Source organism: Cupressus sempervirens, chromosome 4 (genome assembly GCF_028749045.1).
Source record: "Cupressus sempervirens isolate cs-2001-9-10 chromosome 4, ASM2874904v1, whole genome shotgun sequence".
In the NCBI taxonomy this organism is placed as follows: domain Eukaryota; kingdom Viridiplantae; phylum Streptophyta; class Pinopsida; order Cupressales; family Cupressaceae; genus Cupressus; species Cupressus sempervirens.
In genome coordinates this window covers 626,258,835-626,284,091 of record NC_143121.1, presented here as the reverse complement: position 1 = coordinate 626,284,091, position 25,257 = coordinate 626,258,835, and the positions used below count along the sequence as shown (strand labels likewise).

Sequence of the window (25,257 nt, the reverse complement as noted above, 5' to 3'; positions counted from 1 at the left end):
ATGTGGGGTATGTATTGCAAAGCCATTTATCTATGCAAAGCGATATCAAAGGGGTGTGGCATTGGGTGCACATCCAGGTTGCTTGGTTGGTTGGATTTCCATTGGGATGGGATCTCAAAGGCCTTGGTGGTCCAGTATGGTGATTGGGATATAGAGTTCCGAGGAAATGCTCATGGTGAGCTGACTCATGAGGTATATCCATGTCTAGTAATTGAAGAGGTGGTTGTTGGACATGGCTTGAAGAGGTGAGTCATGCTAGATGGCTAGAAGTGATGGCTTGTAGTGCATGACTGGAATGGGTGAAGTGATTCACAGGTGAAGCTATGGTGGTGTACCTAAGTTGGAAATAGAGTACAACGTCCAAGGGATTGGGTGGATCACGGAACCAAGGCATGGTACTCAAGTAGGTCTTGTATTGCAAAGGAAGCCGTGGGTTGAGTATGATTGCGTGTATGCATGAAGGTTTGGTTTGAGTGCAATGGTTGCATGAGAGCAAGGTGGTCACTAATGAGGGCATGTAGACATGGACATGGTGTCGAGTAGTTGGGGATTAGTGTTTGGATTCAGTGTTTGGCTAAGGCAGTCGACAGTTCCATGGGGAACAAGGTTGGGCTTCAAGGTTCATGGTGAGCTAGGTGAGACCAATAGGAGATGGAGTGTCGTGGAGACAGAGGTGTGTTGAGGTAGCATGCTAGTTTGGATTGGAGGACTCTAGGATGTTCTGAGGTGCTAGGGTAGTGTCAAGTATTCTTTGGTAGTATGCAAAGTGAGCAAGGGAGGACTTAGTTGTCCAAATCACTTAGGGTGGATGTAATGTTTAGCAAGGGAGTTTTGGTGATTCGCGGTGTAGTGGTGCAATGCTTGGCTTTGGTAGTCAGCATAGTTGAACAAGGGGAATTGTGGTAGTTTTGAGCATTCAAGGATTGGCGCAATGGAGATCAATAGTGGTCAAGGGACTTAGGGAGTTGAGATCACATATGGCCGGTGTTGGAGTAAGGTTGTCTTATGGGGGACGCCAAGGCAATGATACCAAAGGGCTATGCAGGGGTTCAACATGGTTTGAATAGGGGTAGAGCTTAGAGCTTGAGGATGTGTGTGTAAAGCAACAAAGGATAAGAACCATGGTGGTTCAACATGCGCTTCTATTTTGCAAGAGTGCATGTTTAGGCAGTCGGGTGTGTGGACACTTGATGAAGTTTGAGGTAAGGCATAGTCCGGGTGATTGAAAATGGTTGGACCATATGGGGAGTCAGAAGTAGTGATTTCCAGTGCTGCGTGTGGTTGGAGATTCTAAGGGAGAAGGCTCAACCTGGGCATGAGGTAATACAGCCCCGTGGTATCTCCCATCACAAAACAAATGTGGGGTAAATGGTGCAAATTTACAAAGCCTGGAAATAGTTTTTAATGGTGATGGAATGGCCATGTGTTCGATCCTTGGTTTGACACTCTGAAACCACAAATGAAGTGTTGGAATTAGATTTGGTGTGGAAAATTTTGAACCCTCAACCAAAACCCAGATACCGTACTACCTTGTGTGGCAAATAAATTGTGAAAAGGTTTTTCTTGTAAAATATAATTAAATTTGATTAAAGATCATATTACTTAAGAAATAGATTTTTAGTAAATAATAAATAATAATAATAGAAGTTCATAATTTTCTTTGATTGGTAAGAGGCAAAGCCAAGGTGAATTATTATTGTGTTGTCATTAATTATTATTATTATTTATTAAGATTGAATAAATTCAAACCCAATACCTCCTAAATAAGAGGCTCACAATTTTACCATTGTGTTGTAGGCTCTAGCCTAGGAGTTCATAATTACTAAAAATAAAGTGTTATATAAAAAATTCTTAATATAATATTCACATTGAATTTTAAGAGATTAGATATTGTACATTTTTTAATATCTATTGATCAAATATATGTAAGCTATTCAAACAAATGATAGTATTTATAATAAAAATGTTATATTTCAAAGTAATATAATTTAATATTGGACAATCATGTTGTATATAATAATATTTTCTTTTTAAATTAATTTTAAATTACATAATCTTCACATTATATTTTGTTCACATCAAATACAAAATAATATAGTTATTAAAAAAAGATGTTATCATTTTGTTTATATTATGAATATATCTATTACTAATATAATATAATTAAAATTAGTCTATATGTTTTAAATTTAACTTCTTAGTATGTATATATGATTATATATAAAATTTGAAAAATAACTAACGTAAATCTTAATATAAAACATAACTAACTTAAGTCACAAAAATAATTAGTTTAGTTTTTTAAAAATTGATTAAAAATAATGACAGTAATAATGTATTGAATGAAAGGCAAGAGTCTACAACACAACCCTAAATTGTGAGCCTCTTATCTAGGTGATTTTGAGTTTGAGTCCATTTAGGCTTAACATATAATAATTAATCTTAACAAATAATAATAAATGAATAATCAAGGCTTTGGTGGAAGTGTAAAGCTAAAAAAATTAAGTAGATTATATCTTAATGAATTGAATTACCATCCTCAATTTAATCTAAACACTAAATAATTTACAATAAAATCTAATTAAGAATTTAATGAGTGCTAACTAAATTTGAATTAACTACTACACTGAATATATAAGAATATTGCTTTCAAGTTTAAAACTTAATCTAAAAATATGTTTTAATTTTTTTAAATAAATAATAGACAATTTAGAATTATTTGAAATATTTGTAGAAGGAAAATTTATACAAGTAAAATTGATGTGGTATAAATGATTTAGAGAAGTATGAAGTAGATATGGTTGAAAGTTGCATGCCATGATTGTATACAAAGAGAGAATTTTGTTCTTATTGAGTTTCCCTCTTTCCTTTAAAACTATGTATGGATTGGTTTGCATTTTGGAACATCTCTTGAAGAGGAACGTCAACATATACAATTATGTCTATGAGGGGCTTCTCCTTAGCAGAGGCTTTATTATTATGAACATAGTTTATGGGGGATCCATATCTTCCAAATGTATCTATTGGTGTTGGCTTTGTGTATCTTTGCCAGTTGTTCAAAATTTGGCACCTCACTAGGGACTATGGATTTATGGTGACTAGAGATGTGATAGCTTCATGTTCATCACGAGGGTTTTGGGCTCTCTGTGGTGTTTCCTTGTGAAATTTTTTGGTACCCTTTTGTTGTGTCGGTATCCCATTACCTTTATGTATGGCTATATTGTTGGGACTATATAGTTCTAGTGAGTTATGTGGCAGGCTATTCTTCGTATGTGTCTTGTGAAATGTGGCTTCTTTCATGTTGGGACAAATCATTTGTGGTATGGGGTTTCTCCTTTCAGTTATCCTCAAAATGCTAATAATGTGAAAATAATGAGTTCAAGAGTGTGTTACTAGAATTAAACAAACACATGGATGATATTAAGAGGGAACAAAGTTCAAATTGGAGTTGGATTATCCAAATTTTCTATATAAGCAACAGTTGGAGAAAAACAAAATGGGCAATATGTGGAGAATATTTTAAGGGAGATAATTCCAACAATAGAGCAATTGAAACTTTTCTTACCAAGTACAAGACCTAGAAGCACAATCAGCTCTTGAGCATAAATTTTGAAATTTTATATAAGGTAAGCTTCACGAGTCTTGTAAATTGGATGTCCAAAATACCAACTTCATTAGAGGAGGATATATTTATTGGGAAAGACTTTGTACATGTTCAATATAATATGCTTCATATAAGATTCTATACTTAAGCAAGTTCAGCCTTTAGTACCTCAAGAGTAGCCAAAATGAATGCATATTATTTGAAGAGCATGCCAAAACTAATATATTATGAAAATGTATAAAGCTTGCAATGCTTAGTGCTTTTTAAGTCATATTCCAAGTGATTTTTAAGCCATACATTCTAACATTATTTACTTATATGCTAGAAATCAGTGCAACCATTGCACCTCCTTTAGTAATACGAGTTATTAAAATGACTCATATTTGGAGACTTCCCAAATAGGTTCTAAAAAATCCTATAAAGATGTATTCAACGAAATGTGAGAGAACAATAATATATATAATTTTTTGTGTGCCTGCTTCCTATTTCTATTTTTCTAATATGGTGTCAGAGTAGGGCTGGGTGCAATCCCCTCACAGGAATACCTAGGAAGATGAGATTTTGTGATGTAAGTTGTGGCAGATAGGGTAGTTGGTAGTTTAGGAGAGTATAGTAAATTTTATTTTATGTTTTTGTATCGGTTTAGGAATTTTTCAAGAACATTTTAAAGGAAGAGCGACGAGAGGTTTTGTGCAGTGTTTGCACAAATATTGATCTTTGTAACATTTACTTGCTTTAAATTAAGTTGTGGATCAGTAGTAGAAATAATTCAAATGGTGTTGGAAGGCAAAATGATAAGTTGTTTGACACAATGATTTTCATGACAGTGCAACAGTTTTGCGACGCCTCATCCCTTAAACTACTTTATCAAAACTCATGATATGCTATACATAGAAATCCAAAGTTGGATATGAGTTGTTTTGAGTCATTGATAATCTTTCTCCTTCATTTGTTTTCATTGCTGAAGATGGCGTGGCTGAAACAAATATACTATTTGGGTTAATTTGCTCCAAATTTCTCTTGACATGATTTTAGTTTGAGCTTGTAAGGTGGAAGGTCACATACACGACTTTAAATCCACTTCGTTTTGTGCCACGTTTCTCACTTGGCTAGCTTTCTTAGTATGTTGTAACTTTGATGTTAGCGTTCACTCTTCCAAATTCACTTGTGGTTACATTGGAAGGGGTTCAGGGAAATGAGACAATCTATATGCCAAAATTTCTATTTTGGGTTTTATTAATAATTGCATACATTTTGCTTGTGCCATCAAAAGAACTATTGATCTTGTTTTTATCAAAATTTAGAATTCCCTATGGGACTTGTCTTAACTTCCTTAATAATTTTGTTGAGTCTGTTGAGGTGGCCTCAATATCCAAATTTGTTGAGTAATTAGCAAACCAACTAGAGGATTAATGCACATGAGGCTGGAAGATATTGAACGACCTTTTGTCAGTCACTAGTGATGGGGCCATGAAATTACATTAGGGACAAAACTATTTGGGCCAAAATGACCAAAGCCAAGATTGGTTTCCAGGTGGCAGTGCTAACTATCCCATATCATTTGTGATTAGAGTGGCAATGATTTGTAATGGTGGCTGCATATGTAACGAGGAATTCTTACTCAAGCTTTGTATGTTGTGGTTGGATGTGCAAGTCCCCAATCACAATGCTTTTTTATTTGTGAAAGGATGTATTTGTCTTCATTCACAAGATGTTGTGTTTAGAAGTATTTTGCCACAGTCATAGGAGTAGTTGATTATGATTGGAAGTGGTTGTCCCTAGTCACAAGAGTTGCTAACTATGATTTGACGTCTTTGTCCCCGATTATAATTTTTGTGAGTAGATGTGTGTCCATGTTCATGACTTTGATATGGGAGAGATGTGTTTGTCCCTATCCAATCATGATGTAATACCTTGGGTAGATGTGTTAGTACCTATCCTTAGTTGCATTTGGGTAGATGTTTTACTACCTAGCCTTAGTTGTATTGGGTAGATGTGTTTGACACTTTGCCCCTATTTGTAGATGAAGGTAAAGTGAGCGTAGTAAGACTAGTTCTACTATTGCTTTGCATACTTAGATGTACATGTCCTTTCTCATACCTTAGGATGTACTATTTAATGTGTTCATCTAGTATTAATGGTTCAATTGTTCCCATTTTAGAGAATGATGCAACATGAAGGGTGTTGATGTGAGTTTTATGAACAGTTCATCATGCAAAATTGAATGCTTAGTATTCCAAATGAAACAACAAATTTTGCAATGTATATGATGTTGAGAATTATGTCTCAGCGTTGCAAGTTTTTTCCAGAAAATTGTAGAAAATTATAGAATTTGTTTGTGGTAGTTTTCCACATGTTTATAAGTTGGAAAAATGTGTATGAGTTTTTAAAAATGTGTCTAGTCCCTAGTACAATATAAGAGGGTATTTTTAGAGTATAAACAACTCATTATATGACTTTTATGGGGGTTTAAACTAGAGGACAAAATTATGGACGAAAACGCTAATTCTTGGAGTTACAAATGACAAGTGGGTAACATGTGGCATGGTTGTTTTGCCCATGGTTTTGGCCCATAGTTTTGTAAGACCACAAATAGTTTCCAAGTTGTAAATCACTATAAAAGGAGGGCTTGGGGAGGTGTTTGAATCATTGAGTTCTGTTTGCAAGACTAGGTGCTAGAATGTCTTGCTGAGTCCAAGTCCGAGTTTGAGTTGTGGTGATGCGCTTCTGTAAGAACTTGCATTGCAAGTGTATTGTAATCTTCTTGATTTCAGAATACATTGTGCAGGTTTTAGAGGGTGGGGTTTTTCTCCCGAAAAGGTTTCCCCATGTTAATCATTGTGTAATGCGTTCAATGTTATTTTGGTTATATTATTATGCATTTCTTGATATCTTTGCAATAGTTAGTTGAATTTGCATAATCGTCCTCTCAAAGATTAGTGTAGGAAGTGATTCCATGCACATTTGCTTCCTTACAAGTGGTATCAAAGCCTGGCCAATTTTGGTTCTATTTGTTGGGTATAGGGTGTTTTGAGCTAATCAAGATTTGAGTGGGAGCTTGTGCAAAGGTTTTCATTTCTGTGTTGTAGGATTGCAAAGATAACAAGCATATTAGAGAGGATTGATGTAGATGGCACAAACTTTGAGATGTGGACGTTGAAGATGGAAGATCTATTGATTGATTGGGATTTATGGGATGTGATTGATGAGAATAAGCTGAGGCTCGGAGGTCCGACTTTAGTCGCACAATATGATGAGACTGATAGAAAAGCTGAAGGCCTCATCAGATTGTCTTGTAGACTTGATTCTGATTAATGTCCATGAAGAGCCTACCATTAAGAAGCTTTGGAAGAAGCTAAGTGAGATCTATCAAGCAAAATCACTAGTGAACAAGATTTTCTTGAGGAAGTTGTATTTCTTGAGAATGGAAGGTGGACAAATTTTTGAGTATCTTGAAAGTTTTAATATGTTGGTGACTCAATTGACCTCAGTTGGGGTGTCAATGGATGAAGAAGAAAGGTGTCAAATCTTGCTATGTTCATTGCTAGACTCATGGGATAGCCTTGTCATGGCCATAGGAAGCACTTCAGTTGTCTTGAAAATGGAGGACATTGTTGGTTCTCTACTTCTGTGGAAATGGAAGAAAGGTCTCTCTGAATGCCAAAGAGGCTTTGAGTGTTCAAGGAAGACCAAAAGAAAGAGGCAAGAACAAAAAGCAACATAACCATTCTAAGTCCAAGAATAAGGGGAGATCAAGATCTCCTGCCAAGTCCAAGGCGATCTATTGGAATTGTGGCAAACTTGGAGACTTTCGAAAGGATTGTAAAGAGAAGGAAAAGAAAAAAAAAGCAAGATTCTGATTCTGAGTCCTAGAAGGAATATGGAGATGTTTTCATCATAGCCTTGGCCACTCATGCATGTGACAATGGATGGTTGATAGACTCAATTGCATCTTTTCACATGATTCTTAATAGAAATTGATTTAGTAAGTATGAAAAGTTTGGTGGTAAGGTGTATTTGGATGATAACTCAGTTCTTGTTATTGTTGGTCGTGGAAGTTTTTCTGTGACATTTCTAATGGTAGAATTAGAAGATTTAATGGTGTCTTGCATATCCCAAGACTAGCGAGGAATTTGTTATTTTTTAGAAAACTAATAGATGCGGGTGTGCATGTATAGTTTTCTAAAGCAGGTGTAAAAATGGTGAAAGGTGATATGGTAATAGCAAGAGGAAGTAGATTGGGTACATTGTATGAGCTTGATTCATGCATGATTGAGTGCAATAGTACTTCTGATAAGATTGTGAAGAGGACTACTTTGTTGGAGAAGGAGAGGGTTTCTCTTTCAATAGATGGTTGTGGTTTTTGGGTATCCAAGGGTGCTCTATCTACTGAATCAAAGTTTCTTGTAGAGAAGACTATGTTATGGCACCAGAGACTCGGCCACATAGGTGAGAAAGGTCTATGAACCTTAAAAAGTAAAAATCTTGTTGATGGGTTGAATGACTGCAATCTTGAGTTTGATTTTTGTGAGCATTGTATCTATGGTAAACAAAACCGTGTTCAGTTTTACTCAAGTTCTCATAAGTCCTTGTGTATTTTGGATGTAATCCATTCGAATGTATTTGGTCCAGTTGACGTTCCTTCTATTGGTAGATTAGTTTATTATGTTTCCTTCATTGATGATTTCAGTAGAAGAACATGGGTTTATTTCCTTAGGAGTAAAGCTGAAGTTTTCAGCCGTTTCAAAGAATTTAAAGCAATGGTTGAGTTGCAGAGTGGAAAGAAGATAAAGTGTTTGAGAACTGATAATAGCGGTGAATTTTGCTCCAATGATTTCAACACATTATGTAAATATTGTGGTATTAAAAGAGAGAAGACAACTCCGTATTCTCCAGTACAAAGTGGAGTTGCAGAAAGAATGAATAGGACCTTGATGGAGAAGGCTAAGAGTATGTTGAGTGGAGCTGGACTAGAACAAAAGTTCTGGGCTGAAGTTGTAGCCATTGCTTGCTACTTGATAAACATGTTTCTTACATTAGCTCTTGTTGATAAGACACCAAGGGAAGCATGGTCGGGCCACAAGCCTTCACTTAGATATTTGAGAGTTTTTTTCGTTGTGAGGCATATGCTCATGTGCCTAAGGAGAAGTGGGCAAAAATGGACTCAAATTCATCAAATGTATCTTCATCGGATATAGTTATGGTGTGAAAGGATACAAGCTTTGGGATCTTGATGCACAAAAGGTATTCTATTCTAGAAGTGTTATATTTAGAGAAACTAAGCCTTCTTCTATTACAGTACAACTAGAATAGATGGAAGAAAAGAAAAATGTGATTCAACTTCCTGCTACACTTGAGAATGTTGAATCGACGCCCTTACAAAGACGAGATGCTGAAGAGAGCTCTACGAGTTCCGAATCATCAGAGGAAGAGGGCAAACCTGATCATGAACCTGAACTTGAACAAGATCTTGTTTGAAGGTCTAGTAGACAGAGAAAAGCACCAGAAAGGTAGGGATATTCTCCTGATGATTGGAGGTGTATATTTGCTTTGAATGCTAATATTGATGAACCAAAATCCGTAGAAGAGGCTCTTGGTACGGATGATTCAGAGTCTTGGAAAATAGCCATGGAAGAAGAGATGACAGCTTTTAAGAAGAATGACACGTGGGACCTTGTACCATTGCCTAAAGGATGAAAGCTCGTTGGTTGTAAATGGGTGTTCAAAAGGAAGATGGGTTCAGATGAAAGCATTGAGAAGTATAAAACACGATTGGTTGCAAAAGGCTACTCCCAAGTTGTAGGAATTGATTATGGTGAAATTTTTTCTCCTATAGCAAAATGACATCCGTTCGAATTTTACTTTCTATTGCAGCAGCTTATGATGTAGAAGTTGAGCAGATGGATGTGAAGACAACTTTCCTTCATGGAGATTTGGAGGAAGAAATTTATATGACATAGCTAGAGCACTTTGTGGTGAAAGGTAAAGGTCATTTGGTTTGTAAATTGAAGAAATCCTTGTATGGTTTAGAAAAAGTCCTAGGATGTGATACCAGAAGTTTGATACATATGTATTGAGTTTGAGATTTGTGCGATCCAAATTTGATCACTGTATATACTACAAGTTTGATGGTAATTATTTCCTAGTTATTGCCTTATATGTTGATGACATGTTGTTTATTGGCAAATGAAGATATTTGATTGCAAAATTAAAATCTCAGCTCTTAGCAAAGTTTGAAATGAAAGATCTTGGTGCAACAAGGTACATTCTGGGAATGGAGATTATAAGAGATAGACAAAACAGAAAGCTTTGGCTAGGTCAGAGTAATTATGTTGCTAATATTCTGAGAAGATTCAATATGCAGGATTCCAGACCATTGAGTGTTCCTGTTACTATGGGAACAACGCTTTCTAGCTTACAATGTCCTACATCCCCATTAGAGATGGAAGAGATGAGTCAAGTACCGTAATAGAGTGTTGTTGGAAGTTTGATGTATGCTATAGTCTGTACAATACTAGACATTACGCAAGCAATGAGAGTACTTTCCCGTTACATGTCTAATCTAGGAAGAGAACATTGGGATGTAGTAAAAAGAGTTTTCAGATACTTGCGGGGTACCTCAGGGTACTCTATATGTTTCCATGGAACAGGAAATGAGCATTCCTTGGATATTCAAGGCTATGTGGATTTAGATTGGGCTGGCGATGTTGATAGAAGAAGATCCACCAATGCATATGTGTTTACATTATTTGGTGGTGCAATTAGTTGGATGAGCAAGCGACAAGCTGTGGTCGCTTTGTCCACTACAGAGGTAGAGTATATGGCAGCTACTCATGCCTGCAAGGAAGTTATATGGTTAAAGAGACGTGTTCAGATATAGAGTTCAAATAGGGTGTAGTGACAATTTATAGTGACAGTTAGAGTAATCTGCTTAGCAAAGAACCCGACATTTCATGCTAGGATCAAGCACATTGATGTACAATATCATTTTGTGAGAGATATGGTCGGGGACAACAAGGTGAAGCTGGAGAAGGTAGAGACTTTGGTGAATGTTGCCGATGCATTAACTAAGCCTGTGAGCACAAAAATGTTCAGATGGTATTCAGAGTCTATGGGCCTCTCAACCCCTAGCAATTAAGTCCATGACACTTTGGATTCCCTAACTCTTGCAAGGTGTTCGACAAGTGGGAGAATGTTGAGAATTGTGTCTCAATCTTGCAAGCTTTTTTTTGAAAATTGTAGAAAATTCTAAAATTTGTTTGTGGTAGTTTTTCACATGTTTATGAGTTGGAAAAAGGTGTATGAGTTGTTAAAAATTTCTCTAGTCCCTAGTACAATATAGGAGGGCTATTTTTAGAGTATAAACAACTCATTATATGACTTTAATGGGGGTCTATGCTAGAGGAATAAATTATGGACGCAGTGGCTATTCTTGGAGTTACAAATGACAATTGGGTAACATGTGGCATGGTTGTTTTGCCCATGGTTTTGGCCCATGGTTTTGTAAGACCACAAATGGTTTCCAAGTTGTAAATCACTATAAAAGGAGGGCTTGGGGAGGTGTTTGAATCATCGAGTTTTGTTTGCAAGACTAGCTGCTAAGAGTCCTATTGTCCGACAAAATGAGTAGTTAGACAATTATCGGTGCGGCAATAGTTGTGTCGTTTTAGTGGCACCATTTCAGACATTATAAATATTGTGGACACGTGTATTTGGGCATCATTATCATTATATGAGATATCATTGTTGTACAAAAAAGAATTTGATAATGAATAGTATTTTGCATTGATTATATGTTTTATTTTTTGTTTGCCACGGGTTGAACATTTGGCATCGTTGCTAGTTCAAATTCGGGGTAGTATGGAAGGATGAAGATAAATGGGAAGAACAATACAAGACAACCAGAAGACAAATGATGACGGTGAAACAAAATTTTTTGAAGGAGAGCACGAGGCAGTGCAAAACTTTCACATTTTGTATTGCGTAGGCCTGGAAGCTTTCGTACGAAGGGAGGCGACGAAGAATGGGGTTATGACAGATGGTGCGTGGGATGATATGTATACGAGCCCCACCACGAACAAATTTTTAGACCAACTTCCCCATTTGACGCACAAGCCGACAACAGAGCACTTCAAGGACACCACCTCTTCCCTAGTTTATATTGTTTCTATGTTATATTCTCCTGTTTTGTTAGTTTTTGAAGTTTCCTAGAGACGACTTTTCTTTTTTGGGGGGGATGATGTGGTCCGACAAAATGGGTAGTTAGACAGTTACCCGTGTGGTGACAGTTGTGTCGTTTCAATGGCACCATTTCAAACATTATAAATATTGTGGACACTTATGTATTTGGGCATCATTATCATTGTATGAGATATCATTGTTGTACGAAAAAGCATTTGATAATGAATAGTACTTTACATCGATTATATGTTTTCTTTCCTGTTCGCCACGAGTTGAACACCCTCGGAGTCCAAGTCTGAGTTCGAGTTGTGGTGATGCGCTCTCGTAAAAACTTGCATTGCAAGTGTATTGTAATCTTCTTGATTTGAGAATACATTGTGCGGGTTTTGGAGGGTGGGGTTTTTCTCCTAGAAGGGTTTCCCCGCGGTAATCATTGTGTTATGCATTCATTTTTTTTTGGTTATATTATTATGCATTTCTTGAGATCTCTGCAATAGTTAGTTGAATTTGCATAATTGTCCTCTCAAAGATTAGTGTAGGAAGTGATTCTGCACACCTTTGCTTCCTTATGATTTGTATGATCGAATGAGACAACCCCAAGAGTCCTAGTTGTAGACCAAGATTCCTGGTTGTGGACTTTCACTCAATGGGTCGAGAAGAGAATGTTTTACCTAAAAGAGACCCATCGGAAAAGGCCTCAAGAATTGGGCGAGAGAGGTTGTAGAGGATAGAATTGTTTGTTGTACTTATGGTAGTGTGCTTCCTTTTAATCTCATAAAATTACTATATGGGTGGGATATGATGATAGCTATTACCAACATATCTTCAAATTATGTTAGCCATGGGTTTGAAATGGTGTGAATCACCTGATTGGCAAAGAAAAAAGTTTTGGTAGAGGCATCATTGAGAGCAATCGAGGATAAATTCCACTTAATAGGAACATCCATCATTTCTAATGGATGGAAAGATTGCAAAAAATAGACTATTTGTCAATCCCCTAAAGTGGCAATGTCTCTAAAGATAATGGATTATCATAGGGCAAGTGAAAGATGTAATTCTAATTGCCAATATTCTCATAGAATCCAATGAAATAGTGATTGGCGGGCCTTGAAAATGTTGTCCAAGTCACACAATGGACAACCCTAAATTTGTATGGCAGCTGATTCTCTAGTGGAGGGAACATATGGTCACATGTTTTGGACAAAATGTGTGGTCCACTCGCGCAATTTGATATTGCAAAAGATTGGAGTAAAAATTGAGTGGATCAAAGAAATCTATATGGAGGTCATGGAGATTTGAATGTTTGTGACTAATCATCATATTTCGCATGCATCTTAAGGACATCCTCCAAATTGGAATTATCGAAAGTAGTTAAATTTGTTTTTTGATTTTTGATATTAATTGTTTTTGATATAAAAGCCACTAAAATTAGGGGGCTGGCCTATTACAACAGTGGTGGCACAACCAGTAGAAAGCCATCCAACAACCAGCAGACAACCACACACATCACCCTTAACGATTTACATAAAAAACAAAAGTAGTAGAATAACGGTAATTAAAAGTACTAGGGATCCAACCCTTAGGACCAGCGGAGTTTAACAATTTAAAAAGCATATATGACATGTCATCTGTTTTTAAATATTTTATTTTGTGTGTAGGTTACCAAAACTTGATTTGCATGACAATCATCTTGAAATGAATTGTGAAGGTGTAAGATGCATTGATTGCTATGGACATCAACAATCTTTGAGGTTGTATCGAGGTGAGTTTGTGTATGTTGTGATCAGGTGTTATATATTATACCTATGTTAGGGTGAAATTTATGATGACATGAACTCCATGGTTGAAAAAATAAAAACCATGATAGAAGCAAAAAGTCATTGACAATTGTTGGAACAAGATGACCATGATCTTACATCTCCAAGCATTTGCTTTGCTCGAGTGTTGTAGCGAAGAGATATTTTCAATTGTTGAGGATGCTGGTACCATATAGAGATGAAAATGTTGCTACAGGCTACAAGACTGCATTTAGAACAGTATTTCTAGATGTAGATATCCAAAGTGTTATTTGAGTGAGTTTGGTCACATCTTCAAGGAATCATGATGTTTGCACTTTTTGAGACAAGTATAAAAAGATGCTAATGAGTGTTGGTGCAGACATGGTGAAGGCTCTAATTAGTAATAACTTGAACCTCTTGTAATAAAAATTCTCTCACAAGTATGTATTTTTAATTTTTAAAATTTCTTCTTGTTCATACTTTACTTCATACTAAGTTACCAGATTCTCTCCTGGACCTAGGAATTCCTGGTTCAATTCTCTCAAAAGTCTGGTCCTTGTTAGATTCTGTCAAAAGTATGCTACAGAGACTGAACTTTGCTGGGAATTTTCTAAGAGGAACCCTGGCAGAATTCAAACGACTTTTGGGCAACTTTGGTTTCCAGCAGAGGAACCCAAATAGAGTTTAGGAAAATTCTGAGAGAATTTGGTCAAAATACACCCTATTGTTTACTTTTTTGAAAAGTTTTTTTTTGCCAAATTAGGCTCAAATTACTAATCATATTTAATTTGAATTCAATGCTGCTTGAGAAGAGGAATCAAGATGTATAAAATTGTCACACATCTAATATGGAATGTAGGTAATACAATAATTTGTGCATATAGCCTAACATGTATAGAAAACGATGGTTTGAACAAAATCTACAGAGATCTATACTGTGGATAATTCTGGATGCAAATTCTGCTTTCTTGGCTTCATTTAGTCTGCTTCAAACCTGCTTTCTTTGGATCATCCAGGATGATCGATAATGTGTGAAGCTTGCAATGTGGCAAAAATCACAACCTTAACCTTAAATGGGCCTATAACATTACTTTTTTTACTTCTAATTTGCAACAACAGAAAGATGATGATTTACCTAAAGGTTTTTTATGATATTTGATCAATGATGGCTGATTATTGATGTTGACATTATTGTTTTTGAACTGAAACATTGATAAGGTGGTGTTTTTTGCTATGTTAGTTTAATATTAGGATAGTGGTGTATAAACTTATTTGCTGCTGCATCTATGTACACACACATATATATTTAAAACATATATTCTTGTCTAGACGAACCCAAGACGAATCTGAACCCAACCCCAAAAAATTTGAACGAATTTCAAACTCAAATCTCGAACCCAAACCAGTACCAGAATCTGAACTGGCAACTTAGACTTCATATATATATATATATATATATATATATATATTGTCATCTCTCTTTTCTCTACCTCATCCTATTCATGAAGAGCTATTCCAAATGTTGAGGAAGAAAATAAGTCTACATATTCTACTCGAGAAATTTTGAAAGCTATTATCATGTACTTGATTTCATGTCTTTAATTAATGGAATGGTTACTTTTGGTCTACAACAATAATTTCTTGCCTTTTTGATTTCTTAGTATCACTATTGATTCAAACTTAACAACACCATAGTGGCAACCTATTTTTGTTTGCAGAAGCATCACAGTTGCTTTTCCAAGTTTTGTCTTCAAGTCTGAAGTGGACAAGGCTGAAAGTTGGTAGTTTCTTGGTGCATTCATTCCAAATGAGTCAACGATAGTCATGCCCAACAATAGACATTTTTGCTACCAGAGCTGTGAGCACTTTTGGAAAGCTTTCTTTTTCTTCTTCTGAGGTGTTCTGTGGAAAAATATGTATAAACGCTCAAGCATAACTTGTGGAATGCGTTTGTCTAAAATGTTGTTAATATAATTTTTTTTTTCTTACACTACTCTCTGAGAGACTTATCCTGTTGTAAAGGTTGGAATTCTTCATGAAATCTAGTGCTCAAAGTTGGTGTCTTGCACGATTTTCCAGCAAAAATAATAAAAATCATGTATCTGGATGAAAATCATTTTATATTTTTTCTTACAATTCAATTTGATTATGTAAAAAAATTGCCCCGTGACTGTTCTTGATCTCCCACAACTGGTAACTTTTAGTGAAATTGTGAAAGTTGAAATAACTTGGTAAAATCTAGATTACAGATTCATTGTGGTTCATGTTTGCTTTTAGCATTTGTAGTTACGGTGCCCATTGAAATTTGCAGATCCTCTCTCGTTGACTTTTGCGTTAAAAAACGAGTGGAAAACATAGGTATTGGTTTTGTTGATTGTAAAAGACATTCAAAATTCATCGTAACTTTTTGAGTTACAACTTCAAAACCCTTTGTTTTGGATCTGACACATTTTGCTCTCCAGAACAGAATGAATTTGACATCTGTAAGATAACTCTCTGAAATTTGTCTGTCTTTATACTTGGGACCAATGTATTGAATTTCAGTCAAAGCTTATTGAGAGAACTCTAACAATCTATCAGAAGGAGCATTGAAAAGAAAAATGAGAAGATAACTTTGACAAGGGTATATCATCATAATGTCAGGAACATGAAGTGCAAAGTTACCAAAAGCTATCGAATCACTCATTAGTACAGATGTCTGTGTCAATTGAATGGATTTGTTAAGCATTTTTCCACAAGTACTTTTCATATGTTCAGAACATTACAATACTAATTTTTTTCGTCACTTTTCATAATCTGACAATTGAACTGTTATATGACAAATCTGTTATCTTTGCAAGGGAACCTCTCATTTATTGCCTCGTTGCAGGAAAATGCGTGGCCTCAATGTAAAATGGATAGCTAAGCTTTCTTTCTCTTTACAAAACTAGGAACGTCCATTATTATATGTATCATAATCAAATGGATTATACATTACACTGTAGATTTTAATTGATTAATGAATCAATCTCTTTTAAAGGTGTAAGTTTTAGTAATAGTCATAGTTGATTTAGTTCCTTTTTCTTTTCCTTTCGGTAAGGAATAATTTGGGCAAGGGACAAAAGTGTTGGACCAATTGTCAACTTTCCCTTTTGGGATTCGTGACATGATTTATCTGCATACTCATTCTATAAGTCTAGTGGTTGTATTGGGTATTGTTAGGTCGACCTTTTGGCACACGAACCACCCTAGTTTGTAACAAGTGTTGTCAGAGCTTGGTTGTAGGTTTGCATCTCCCCAGGTAACATTGGGTGGGGTGGTGGCATTGTTGGATTAACCACTAATGTTTGCCTTTGAGGTTCGTGACATGACTTAACTGCCTCATATGTTCTACAAGTCCAGTGAATCTATTAGGCATTGACAAGTTGATCTTTTGGTGCAACGATAACCTTAACTTATAACCAAATGATCCCTGGAAGAGCATTGAAGCACATGATTGTAGATTTTGATAGTCAAAGGCTTATTAGGTCCTTTGATGAAAGTGTTAGTATGGCACTAAGACATCCATGAAGAAATTTAGAGCCTAATTATCATTTAAATCCTATTTTACAAAGTTACCACAAGTTTTGAGAACGAGTATGGTTGGGGACAAGGGGATAAATTTTCGAGACAATGGAAAGACTAAATAAAATATAGGGAAAATTTAAAATATTTAGAGAAATTTGCATCCATGCAATACATTCATATGAAAACATGGATAAGACATGTCATTTGAAAATTGTAGAACCTTAAAACATATGATATTTTAGTAATCAATGTTCAATATGCAATCATAATTTAGAATTACTTTTTAATATGCATGTGATATTAAAAAAATACCACAAAAATAGTCCCAAGATTATACTGTTGCCATATAGTTGCATGTCCAATATAAAAACCAAAGTACTAAAAAAGAAAGCACCACTAATCCTATTTTGCATATGTGAACATTGCATTAGAATCAGTCCTTTAAATAATTGCCACTGTCATCCTCCACCTCACTCAACCAAACACCATCCAATCCTAGTGGTTTCTCATCAACTTGATCCACATTTTTAAAGTCAACATCCCATCATAATGTTGGAGTATGGCGATTCTAACATCAAAGAGCAATATGCACAACCACTAGTTTCTTCTCTTGTCTGGAGGCAAGTCTATTCCTCTTGATAGATGGATAAAGCCATATGTAGAACAATTCCTCTTTGTAGATAAGAGCAAACTTGTGCAACAAAGTGAGGGCAAACAACTTCAACTATGGTGTATCCCTCAGATGCCGTGTCTACCATATAATACGATCTCTCTACACCAATATTACTCTATCCAACCTTGCATGTGGTTTATTCAATAAAGGGCCACAAAGCTTTGTGAAGTCAAGAAATTGCAAGCAAAGTATGGAAGCCTACTTCTAAGAAACATTTTATTAATCGCCTATGAGACCCATCTAATACCTTTGGGTCATCACATGGAGGTACCCTTCCATCCATTTACACATACCATGCAGGCTTTAGAGGATAGATTGTTGTATGAAGTGGGGTAACCATAATGTTTCACCTTGCACTACAATGGACCTAATATGTTGCTCATATAACTCCAAACTAGGAGTTTTAACCAAAATTGATTTCTTTAGCTACTCAAACACATTGTGAAATGTCTCATATATCTCTCCAAGTTTAGGAGACTTTGTATCAACATATCTAATAACATCTATGATGGACGAGATGATAGAACACATATATCTGCAAATACAAACCAAACATTTGAAAGAATTATATTTAGAAATTTATTATGAAAATCAATCAAGAATTTGTATATTTTGGCTAACCTGTATACATCCATTAACGCTCAACAACCAACTCAGCCCACTATCATCCATTAATGCTCAACAACCAACCCACTATCATCCATTAACGCTCAACAACTAACTAACCCATTGTCATCCACTCACCATGTGCAGCTCCTCATACAATGTGCAACCCCTCACAATAATGGCATCCCTTCTAATGACATGTGCAGCCCCTCGTAAAAGTATACAAGTTACATTTTTGGTGATGGTGATGGTGATTGCAAAATGCTGTACTTTAATGTACACTATTTGGTTGTGGATATTTGACATAGCCGACTCTGGAATCGCTCATTCAAAAGTGGTAGATTCCCTCTGCACTAGAACTATGAATCTCTCCCACCCAATGCATAATTGCCACATGCATACATGCCATAAATACTGATGGCATTCAACTAGCTTTCTGTTCTATTGGTAGATCCTTTAGTTGACATGTACAAAGTAATCAATGACCTATATTCTAGTGTGGTGGCTATGGTTGCAAAAATGAACGATCTCAAATCTTCCTAATTTTTATAACATGTTTTTTGTATCTTTACAAACTATTGATATATGTTTTTTCTTCAACTATTATCATTTCCATATTAGTATTTATCTTGGAGTTGTTTCATGTCTTTAATATTAATATCCATGACATCAATGATAAGTTTGTTATAACTTAGTAACCCTAACACTGTCTCTTTTCTTTACTGACATCAATGACAATATTTTAACAAGTAGGTAGTACACATCAACTGGTTAAATTATTTATGACTTGAAAATTGATAAACAATTGTTTTAGTCGTATATATCTAGATTCCTTGAGAACATAGAGAGTGCTCATATAAAGTCAGCCTCACACTATAACAAAGAGTATAAGAGTTAAAACATAGCTTGGTATTTAAATAGAACATACATCTCAAGTTATGAATTAAAGCACAAGAACAAGCTCATGGACATTGATAATTGTGTACTCTATCAAATGAATCTAGATCTTATATTACCAATTCTAAAAGAACAATACTAAATAGACAAATATAATCTTATTAAACTGAGATATGAAAAATATTTAACAGACATTATAACTAAATAACTTTTAGTTATTCATATACACCATCATTTTTGATTTTAAATTTTATAAAAATTACCTATTTTTAATTTAAAAAAAATTCAAATCTATTAAGAAATAAATTATTAAATTAGATCAATTATGAAATATTTTATTTAAAACCCTAATTGTAAAATAAAAGTAATCAGGTAAATAATATACATTTCAAATCCTTTAATTACTTATTATCAACTGTTATTCTCATATTATATTCAATTATGGAGTAATCACTATAATAAAACAATGTATTTGTTTCCCTCCATGTAGACAAGCCATCTATTCATCAACCTTATTTATTAGTTCCCCTCATGTAGATAAGCTATCTATTCATCAACTATTCATTAACTTGCATTCATGTTTAAGTGGATTCCAACACTGACCACTAAAATGATTTCTCTATATAAATGTGACTTCTAATAAACCATCTCTTTCCACACTAAGTTGGTGGAAAACAACAAAGCATGCAATAATTACTACAGGAACAAATATATTATATCTGCCATGCATTTGGACAAGCTCTCTTATATCAATTTATTAGTTTTTGCTTTTGGCAGTTAACTAATGGAATAATTAGATTTCATAGTATTAGTTGAGAGCATCATATTTTCCATAAATTTGAAGATATCCTAATGTTTTCAACTCTTCTATTGATATGAATGTATTTTAAAAATTAAAAATTTCCTATTTTTAAAAATCTTATTGGCCTTTGAAGAAAAAGGCAATGAAATAAATAATTTATGTTAAAAAATTTAGAGAATTTTCCTCTTGTCACATTTAATAGTATCATAAACAATCATAATAGTGATATCTCGCTGAATTAAATATCTACAGATATTGTTCAATGAAAAGAAAGCCACGTAGCTTCTGAATTAAGTGTGCATTAAACTTTTTTTTTATATTAGAACATTCTCATGGAAAAAATCTGCATATTCATATACAGCAAGAAACAAATATCAGCAAGGAAAATATTTTCCTCAAACAAACATTAGGTAGAAATTAAAAGATCATGTCGTGCAAAATAAATTAGCACCGACATATTGATGCATATTAGCCTAAATCAAATGTTAGTTAATTTATTGATTGAATGGTTATTAATGCTCACTCTCTTTTGAAGCATTGTCTTACCAAAAAATATTTGCTAGCCATATACCAGGTGGTGTTTTGCTAAATTCAGTGCTTGCAAGAATTTTTGGGAGCGCTTTGGAAATAAATAGGTAGCAAAGTAGGTTATTCCGTCCCCATGAAATCCTTTGCAACAACAATTTTTCTCATGGCTTTTTATGCCTTGTTTGTTTACATTGCTTGTATTTTGGTATGCTCTTTTATAGATTTATTGGGTTTGTTTATTTTCTTGCATATTTTCCCTTTTAATAGGCTCTGCTGCTCATATTTTGCCTCTTAACTATTAGCCTCAAACAAATCTTAACTATTAGCCTCAAACGAAAACTTAGCTAAGACGTAAATTTAAAAAACTTCTTGGATTGAACTTATAATTCCTACACTCGCTTTGCTGCTTTGTGTCATTTCTAGGGCAAAATGATAAAGCCCTTTGTTATAACAAAAAGAAATAGAAGTCATTTTATTTTTGTAAATTGTATTTTACTATTTTAGTAACTTTTCATGGTGTGTAGAAACAATAATGCATAATATTTGACACTTCATACTTAGTTTGAAAGCTTCTGCACTCCCTCCTTCATTAATAAGTTTGTAAGTGAAATCCCAATCAAATATAGCATTATATGATTTTCTCACACTAACTTTCTGATGATTTCAGTGCTGTAACATATGCAGAGTTTAGGAATTCTTCCATTTCTTGACCAATCTTAGTTGTTTTTGAACCCATTCTATTCTACTATGTTGCCTTGAGCTCAATTACAAATTCCAATTCAAACCTCAGTTTTTATGAAAAATGATAAAGCCCTTTGTTTTAAGTTTAACAAAGTCTTCAAAAGTTTCAAAAAAATCCATCACAAATCTTGTACAACAAATATTTGTTGATATCCGCTAGAATAATATCAAAACCCAAGAAATTGGAAAGCCTGTGGCAATATAGAAGAGTACTCAAACCCCTTGAGAATATAGTGGTGCAATCAACATAATCAAAGCACACAGGCATAACAAGATCAACTCCTCTACTCAACTGATACCTGTTTGTGAATTCATCTTCACAAATTTGTATGTGATATCTTCTTATCCACTTCCAATGAACATGACATTGTGAGAAGACTATGAACAAAGATCATGTTTTTAGTGATATCACTGTGTCTTTCTACAAATTTTGCCAATTTGTCCACAATACTTCACCATGTAACACCAATCTTGTCTCCTATGCCATTAATTCTCATGATTTTTAAGTCTATGGGCATTATTCCTCAAATACACCTCTCTTTGATTGTATGGAACTTGATAATCAACAATTTCTCCAAAAACAACTACTATTATTTTGTAATTTTGAGAGACCAAAAAGTGAAAATAGGTAAGTACACAGAGCAACTATTTAGCGGCGTGTAATCTACCAAAGAGCATAAACCCATTGAACACTACATTTCTAAAATACCAAACCAGTGTGGCAACATCCCCTCCATATCCCATAAACTCATGGTCAGGCGGTACACTTGCAAAAAACTAAAACAGAGTATATTTTAGGCTTCCTTCAAAACATAGTAGATCATAGATCAAACTCTTGGGTCTGTTGAAATTGTTTTAGTTTGTGCCCCATATTCAAAAAAAATATAAAAAGAATTCAAGCTTTAAGAATTTATGAAATTCTATTGAAGCCATAATAACTCTAAAAATCATGAATCCGAGGTTCATAGAGAGTAAACAAATTGCCTTGGATCTTGAATGGAAGCTCTTAGAGTCTGGGGAAAGCTCAAGAAAACTGAATACTCCCAAAAATCTTGATTCCAACCTCTCAGAATTTGAAAAAGTTGTGCAATATCTTGAACAGAGACAGAGCTTTGAAGAAGATCGTAGAAAAATTGGAGTCTTCAATTGAACTCAACCCCTCCTTGTTTGATGAAGTGATTCATAACTCATCCAATGCAAGGAGAAATGCCTTAAAATCCTTCTAAGTAAGTAGTACAATAGCCCAATCGTAGACCTAATTTGGAAAAAATAAAAATTAATATTATAGATTGTAGCCTTGCTTGGTTCACAAAAATCTAACATGCCAACGAAGTAAGAATATTGCCCATAAATTTCAAACAGATATGAGCTTTCTCTTTCAAGTGCTACATGCCCTATCATTGCCCAGTCAATTAGCTTTTGACATCCGATCTTTCTTCCTTGAAATGTATTATTAGCTAACAGTTACCATTTTTCTGCAAGGTTTGCTTGGTAGCATAGCCCTCAAATTGCCTAAAACAAGTTTCGAACTTTCAAGAAGAAGTTGGAGAATTATTTCAAGGTTTCAGGGAGTTTTGGAACATGATAGAAAGTCTTAGAAAATATTAGAGAATAGTTTAACTCATAAACTTTCCTTAATTTTTGAATAAAAAACCCATTTTTATCATTGCTTTTTTCAGTCACAACCAATAGAATTTTCAATAATTCGTAACTATTCATGCCTTTTCATGTATTTTACTTACACATACTCTATTACATTGCTCCATTGTCCAATTTAATTTGCATATATAATAGTGACTTCATAATTCCCTACACTCTAACCTACAGGAAAATCAACTTTCCAGCAGTAGATGGCCATAAATTCCGTTTTCAAGCAAGGCACCCTCATCATGCATACTACTATTTTATTTACATTTAGTTATCTTTCACTTAACAGTGTGACAAACATATATAATTCTCGTTGCACAATTACCTCATATTCTTAAAATTCTTTTACTTATCTTTGTGCTTGCTAATTCAAGTAAATGCATCTACCAGGTGTCAAACTGAGTTCTCCGGCCTCTTCCAAAAATTGTTTGTGTCTAATGGTTGATGGATTTCTCACACAACAATAATGATGCATGCTGATTACAACCAAAGTCAACCTGAAATTTCATCTTGTTCTCCGTCATTAGGCTGTCACAAACTACAAAAGCTCTCTAAAAAGATACCTTCAATAATAGATTTAAAATGCTTTCAATCATGTCTTCCTAACAATCTATGCATCCTTACATTCATATCTGATTTTCTTTTAATATTCATTGCTTCCATTTCATCCTTACATTCATATCTTCTTTGCTTTTATTGTTTATTGCTTTCATTTCATTATTTTTATAGAAAGGCAGGAACTATGGCATTTGTGCCACTTGTTTATTTTATTATTGCAAGGTTGGAATATATATGGTTTTTTTTCTACTTACTATGATGGATTGGTAGTCTATAGTTGTTTATAGTAAATGGGCATATTTTATATTTCTATTACAATTGAAAAGGACACATTTAAACATATTTCAATGAAAGGTTTAAATAATAAGGATATATTTTATCAATCGAAGAATTGAAATTATGTGATAAGTTGTTTACAAATAAGTTATGAGACATAATATTAATCCCAAAATATTTCTTCTTCTAATGTGTACACATTTTGTAAAAGGAATTTTATTATATCAAAGATATTTATCTATTAGAAAAGAAAGATCTAATGTTTGAAATCAATGGCTCATAGTTGTAGAAGGATGTACACACCTATTGAAACATTTGTAACTATTCACATTTTTTTTCATTGCTTTTTGTTTCTTGTACTGGATTTTGGAGTTCTTGATATTTTACATGAAAACTATATGTGATTTCAATCAATAATCTTAATATTGCATTAAAATCTGAACATTGACCTGAACATTTGCAAAGTTCCAGGGCCATTGAAGGGTAAAACACACTCATTATAATGTATATAAATACTCCTCCAATACTAATTTCTCATGCATATAGGCCTTTGTGCTCTCTAAATCCCCATGCTATACCATTTTAGCTTTGATGGAGTATTTATGCAGGTCAATTTACTACTCACCATCAACACAACCCCCTTGTGGGAGATTGGATATGTCTTTCACAATTGCTTCGAGTGTGGATGAATCATCCTTAATGTATGATAATGCCTCATTTTTTAATATGTCTCTTTGGGATGGAAAAATACATTAGGAGCATACTTGGCTATAATTGAATGCACTTCATCTAGACTCGGCATTCCTATTTATGGAGTTTAGGTTTATTAGACAAACCATCAAAAGTTCTAAGATTTCAATTTTGTTGTTTGTGGTTGAAAAGAATGTTCTTTCAAATACACCATTTTCTTGCTTTTCTAGGTCCAAGATTCTACTCCATGCTTAGAAAGAAAAAGAACATGTATTCTTATTCGAGATTTTACAACTTACATATGAGCTCTTCTAAAGATGGTTGCTCTAGAACGTTTGTGACCAAGAATTCTAAAGCTTTATATCCTTAAGGGGTCTTGGGCCACCAAAAGAAACCATTTCCCCACTTTTATGCTTCTTTGATTCACTAATTTATGCCAATGTTAAACTATCAATATTTTAAAATATTAATATAGATACACACACGCGTGCACACACACACACACACACACACACAGACACACACAGACACACACAGACACACATAGAGACAGACAGACAGACAGACAGACAGACAGACACAGACACAGATACAGACACACATTTTCAACTACAAAATTAATTTTTCATTGCAAATTTGAACCTATGTGTATATATTAATTGTGATCTTAGATTTGAATGTAAGTTTATTTAAAATTTTGAGCTCATGTCTAAATATTTCCACCCAAATA

General features: G+C 34.4%; 1 protein-coding gene across 33 annotated transcripts in view; it reads left to right on the top strand.

Moving 5' to 3' along the window:
* LOC149562788 (calcineurin B-like protein 4) overlaps positions 1-25,257 on the top strand; it is a 91,655-nt gene that overhangs the window by 51,194 nt on the left and 15,204 nt on the right. For 9 of the 33 annotated variants that reach the window (XM_089826212.1, XM_089826207.1, XM_089826205.1 and 6 more), the window contains one exon: positions 24,446-24,932. The exons of 3 other annotated variants lie outside the window; for them this stretch is intronic. In XM_089826212.1, the coding sequence (XP_089682338.1) occupies positions 24,446-24,593 (148 nt within the window). In that variant the 3' untranslated portion in view covers positions 24,594-24,932. Of the gene's footprint in view, positions 1-15,258; positions 15,735-20,650; positions 20,731-23,393; positions 23,818-24,445; positions 24,933-25,257 lie in introns of those variants that run through there. 21 more of the 33 variants (XM_089826224.1, XM_089826227.1, XM_089826226.1 and 18 more) reach the window with 10 other exon arrangements.